At 46.4% G+C, this 6,000-nt stretch overlaps 1 protein-coding gene across 1 annotated transcript in view; it reads left to right on the forward strand.

Annotated features, from left to right (window-relative positions):
• LOC126249493 (dynein axonemal heavy chain 5) overlaps positions 1-507 on the forward strand; it is an 856,962-nt gene extending 856,455 nt beyond the window's left edge. The window contains 1 exon segment of the mRNA XM_049951144.1: positions 117-507. Within this exon segment, the coding sequence (XP_049807101.1) occupies positions 117-503 (387 nt within the window). The 3' untranslated portion in view covers positions 504-507.
• The last annotated feature ends 5,493 nt before the right edge of the window (positions 508-6,000 follow it).

Raw genomic sequence — 6,000 nt, forward strand, 5'->3', positions numbered from 1 at the left:
TGTACGTTGCACTCTGCTTTTCTTTCGTCATGAAGAAGACAGAGCAAAAACATAATCATATAGATAAACTCTGTGTTGAGTAATAAGTACCTAGGCGTTTTTTAAATCTTTTTCAGGAAGTGACGAGAGCCCATAAAGGGTGGGCCTTGGACTCAGTGGTTCTGCAAAACCTCATTACGCGCCACAACAAGGAAGACCTCAACGACGCCCCACCAGAAGGAGTGTATGTCCACGGCCTCTTCCTTGAAGGAGCAAGTTTAGACAGGCGTTGTGGGAAACTAATCGAAAGCAAACCTAAGGTTCTGTACGAGCAAATGCCTGTCATATACATATATGCTATCAACACTACAGCGGGCAAAGATCCGAAACTGTATGAGTGTCCAATATACCGGAAGCCGCAGCGTACTGACCAGAAGTACGTGGGATCGATAGATTTTGAAACTGACAACAATCCTAGGCACTGGACCCTGCGAGGTGTGGCGCTTCTTTGTGACATTAAATAATTATTTTTGTGCATTATGACTTTACTAAGAAATAAATCCCTCTTGGCTCTCAAAATATTTGTTTTTCTTATTTATAAATACTTTTCTCACTACATGATGTAACACTGCCATATAAATGAATACAAGATCACATTAACTAGTTTTCAAGTTTTTTGCAGGAAAATGTATAAACTCACATTGACACAGAAAACCTTCATCCACGCTCTCCCATTTTGCGTACATGTCTTCTGCCTTTCATCGGTAAAAATGATTTACGGAGATTGTGAATCTTTCATTTGCTTCTGTAACTGGATGCTTTTCATGACGCCTCAACGTCGCCTTCACCTAAACGAAAATCAGTTGCGCGAGCAATCCATCGACGAATCATGTAAACTCTTTTCTTTGTTTGTATATTTAAAAGTAAGTGTATTGTGTTTCTGAGGTGTGGATGAGAAAGCAGTCACACATTTGCCTAAATAAGAGTGTGCAATTGTTTACACACAGTCAAATGTATCATGACAACAGTCTTTTAAACAGCGGACGGATTGGATTCGTTACGAGCTCATCCCATAGTCAGTAAGCTTGCGCTCTATCCATTACGCTGCATGAGCAGACCAACGTAAAACAGTAAAAGGATCAAATTTAAAATCTGGACAAATAATGTCTTAGTTTCCCATAGTCAAACTGCAATAAATAGTCCTTAAAAACCATTCTAATTGGAAAGTCAGAGGTACCAGTCCCTTAGATACTTCACATTCAGAAATCTGAAATTTCGCCAAACCATAGTATTCTATGAAACTTTCTGACAGATTAAAACTGTGTGCCAGACCGAGACTCGAACTCGGGACCTTTGCCTTTCGAGGGCAAGTGCTCTACCTTTTTTTTTTTACAGGTAATGACTTTTATATTTTAAAATAGTTTTATTCGGTTTTATGTAAACTGAAGGAGGAGCGAAAGGGAAGGGATGGGGTTACTGATATTTTTTTTCTTACCAACATTTTTTTTTTTACAAAGAGAACAGACACCTATTACATGAACAAAAGTTGCAGGTAATGGGAAAACAAATAAAAACCTCTAGTGTATGAAAATAAAAGACGACGTTCTTCATAAAATAACACAATATCCCTTGAAAACGTGAAACATAAATGGGTCCGCCACGCCGGACAAAATTTCCCAGTGCATGTCTCTCCATCGTGGCAACATCAAATCTTGGAAAGTTCTGTAAAATTCGAGAGGTAAACTACCGGGCCGAGAGATCGATTCAGAGATCCTACGGCCACAGCGCCTTGGGCGTCGTCGGTGGTCATTTCAGAAGTCAGGAGGGTTGCAGCTGCTGCGTTTAGAGTACCAAGTGTCTCCTGGGCAACCTCAGCAATGGCCTCTGCACCGGCAGGTACTTCTTGATAGAAAAGTCTATAGTGCGTTGTGAAGGCATCCGCAATGGTAGCTTGCGAAGTCAGCCGTCGTCCATCAGGTAGGTCTAAAGTTGTCATTAAAGCCTGTCGTCGTCGACGAACATTTTGAACCATATGATGCACAGAAGGCTCTTCACCGTTAATCATATCTTGGCTGCGTGCTCGTACAATGGCTCCCTCTAGACGGCATCTGATCAAGGTTAAAATCTTTGCCTTGATGCGTTGAGCTTCTTTTAGACGATCCGGGGATGGAGGATGATCCATGAGCTCACGTAGAGCGCTATAGTAGAAATCAGTTGTGTGATGATTCCACCTGGCTTTGGCTCTGCCATAGTGTGTCAAGGTGCGTCGGATGGCCGGTTTGGCGCACAGTAACCACCACTGCAGTGTGGTCTCGTAACGCATAATGCGTTGAACACAGGAGTGCCACGTGTCGGTGACCTGTTGTCGACATTCAGGATCCCGCAGTAGCGTGATATTGAGTTCCCAAGGTCCTGGACTGCGCCATATAGATTGCCTATGTAGGTTCATGGTACAGATGTAGATGTCATGATCCGAAAAGGCAGACGGCCAACGTTCCACGTCAAGGAGAACTGATTTAAGAGCATCAGAGATGTATATTCTATCAAGCCGGCTGGCGGAGTGGCTCGTGATGTGTGTATACCCTGGGCGGTCGCCGTGTACCACTCGCCAAGTGTCGAGGAGACGAAGGCGGCGGACAAGAAAGCGAAGTTCCGGACATGTGGTGAAATGTGGGTATTGGTCTGCACGCTCGTGAACAGTTGAAATCTCCACCTACGATGAGATGATCGTATCTCCCGAGGAATAAAGGCGTGATATCTTCTGCGTAGAACTGGGAGCGACCCCTCCGTTTATCAGTGCCCGATGGGGCGTAGAGATTTATGATTTTCATTCCTTCAACTGTTATGGCCACCCCTCGCGCCGTTGGGAGATATGCAATTCCTTCTCGGACGAGGATTTCTGCGCCTGTGTGTTCCATAGCTGCAGGGGCGACGTACGTCTCGTATCCATAACACCCGGTCCAAGTTGCTGTCCTCAGTTCTTGTAACAGGGCGATGTCAATGTCCGCTGCTCTTAGCGTGCCACTGAGCAGTTGAAGTTTAACGCGGGAGCCGATATTATTAGTATTGATAGAAGCTATTCGGTACGCCTGATGGGGCATCCGTGCAGTCGATAGGTTCGTAGCTGGTGAAGATTGTCGTGGTGGATTCTGGAAGTCCATAGGAGTCGCAGGAGTCGTCGTAGAAACATCCCCCATTTTTGTGTTGGTCTAACGGAGGAACAGATCTCATTTCCGCATCAGGTGGAGGTGGGAAATCCGTGTCATCCGCCCATGAAAAATGTCCGACAGTTTTGACATCGGCGAGAGGTGGCAGCGCTGGCCGAGTCGGCTCAGTTGCGTCGGTGACGACAGGCGTGCTATGTTCCATAGCTTCTGGGCACGGGGCTTGCTCACCATCTCTGATGGATGGCTCTCCGTCTTGTGGATGACGCGTATCCGTGGCAGAGGAGAAAGAGTTATCGTGTACTCCGTCAGAGTGATGTGCCATCACTTCGTCCTGCGGAGGGGGCTCAATGGTCGATTCTGATGTCTTGCGGCGTTTTTTTCGTCGTTTGGGCGACTTTTGCTTCCGGCAGTGAGTTTCGGTGTCTGAGGAAGGAAGCGATTCACGTCGTTCCGGTACAAAAGCCGCGGGTGCTATGATGCGGCCTTCATTCTCTATAACACTCTCGTTGGTATCCTTGTGATCTTCTAGCTTGAGCGTGTCCGGCTGTTGGCCATGTTCACGGGCGGCATCGCCGGTGTCAAGGTGCTGGTACGCCTCCGGGTGTATCGGTCCAGAAAGACGCTCATGAACGGCGTCTTGTGAGGGCTGGACGTGTAGTGTCGCCGCATAGGTGACTGGAGGGGTGGTTGTGGTTCTGTCGGTGTTCGTATCGTCGTGCCTTAGTCGTGTGATGCGGCGTTGCAGGCATTCATTACGGACGTGGCCTTCTTTGCCACAACCGGAACATGTTCGAGGTTGTCCGTCGTAAATGACCACCGCACGGCAGCTGCCGATAGAAATGTATGATGGGACGTGCCGTTTGATATCGATTCGGACTTGTCTCACAGTTCGAATACACGGATCGTCCGAAGGCCAAGTCCTGCATGGTCGACATCCACAGGCCCGACGTTCCCGTCGGAGTGCCGAAATTTTAATCCATGTCGCGTCCGTTGAATAATCTCGTTGCAGGCAGCGTCGGAAGTCGTCTTAACATAAACGACGCTGCTAACGATCGATAGGTGTACACCGATGAGATCGTCACAGGGGATCTTCACGTCTTCGCGTAGGAAGCGTTCGACAGCCAGTGCTTTGGGTCGTGCGTATTCATTTGAGAAGGTGAACTTAAGAGTGTTTCTTCCCGTAAGAGTTGGCCATTAGAGCTTGTTCGAGTGAGAACCGCGGTGACGGGGAAGTAAACAAACACTCAGCGCGCGCAGCGGCGTGGACCGCCGAACGCGGTGCGCACTGCTGCCCTGCCGAACGCAGGCTGACCATCTGAGCTACCCAAGCACGACTCACGACCCGTTCTCATAGCTTCAGTTCTGGCAGTACCTCGTCTCCTACCTTTGAAACTTCACAGAAGCTCTTCTGCGAACCTTGCAGAACTAGCACTCCTGGAAGAAAGGATATTGCGGAGACATGGCTTTGCCACAGCCTGGGGGTTGTTTCCAGAATGAGATTTTCACTCTGCAAGGGAGTGTGCGCTGATATGAAACTTCCTGGCAGATGTCTTCCGCGAGCAAGTGCTCTACCCTCTGAGCTACCCAAGCACGACTCACGACCCGTCCTCAAAACTTTAGTTCTGCCAGTACCTCGTCTCCTACCTTCCAAACTTCACAGAAGCTCTTCTGCGAACCTCCCGGTCCCGAGTTCGAGTCTCGGTCCGGCACACAGTTTTAATCTGCCAGGAAGTTTCATATCAGCGCACACTCCGCTGCAGAGTGAATATCTCATTCTGGCATAGTATTCTATATTCAATTTTATAATTTTGTCGTTATCTTTTCTAGCAATTTTTAACAGAGTTTCCACTGACACTGTTCCCTGGCATCTGGCTACTTCCTTTTTTATTGACTTTTAGTTAAAAACTTTGCAGCCATAAGTACAAACAACATAGTCATTCATAATTAAGTATCGATTTATGCAACTTATTTTTGCCTAATATTCTTTTAAGATTTTTTTTTTTTCAGAAAAGGCGCCGCGCGGGGTTAGCCCAGCGGTCTTAGGCGCTGCAGTCATGGACTGTGCGGCTGGCCCCGGCGGACGTTCGAGTCCTCCCTCGGGCATGGGTGTGTGTGTTCGTCCTGAGGATAATTTAGGTTAAGTAGTGTGTAAGTTTAGGGACTGATGACCTTAGCAGTTGAGTCCGGTAACATTTCACACGCATTTTCAGAAAAGGTCACGTATTTAAATACAAAATGGAGACAAAATATTAACCTGTAGGCCACACACATATATGCGTGTCAGGTTTTAACATTCAATCATGATCGTAAGGAGTGCTTTTTATGGTACTAGTTAAAACAGTTATATTTAGAGGATGAGATTTATATTGGTTTCTTGCAGAAAACATGCTGTTACATTAATTACTTGAAAAAGAGAGATAACCCGGGTTTTCGCTACGTTTTCCCACTGTTTATTTTGGTGCCGAGCATTTTTAGAGTATCTGGCAAAGTCTATCAGTCTGTGTGCACGTGTGCACCAACCTTACTCGGATAATTCGGGTCACGTCTCCTCGCAACACTTTTCCGGCTGCATCGTGGTTCGTTTCATATGGTATGCTGCAGATCGAATTCTAGCTGACAAACCTAAGCAACTACTGCAAGAAAAGATATTGAAATAGGACCACATATTGCTGCATTTTCCGTTGACAAAACAATGTGTGCCAAACTTAAACTGGATGTCTGGATAAAATTTCGGCACGTTATGAACACTAATCACCATTAATCTAAGAAAAAAACAAGACGGTTTATTAACATATACTGAATCATAAGTATTAGCAGCAGAATGTACCCTCAAGTAGAAAAGAATAAATGCCAC

The sequence above is a fragment of the Schistocerca nitens genome, chromosome 3 (assembly GCF_023898315.1).
Source record: "Schistocerca nitens isolate TAMUIC-IGC-003100 chromosome 3, iqSchNite1.1, whole genome shotgun sequence".
Lineage (NCBI taxonomy): Eukaryota > Metazoa > Arthropoda > Insecta > Orthoptera > Acrididae > Schistocerca > Schistocerca nitens.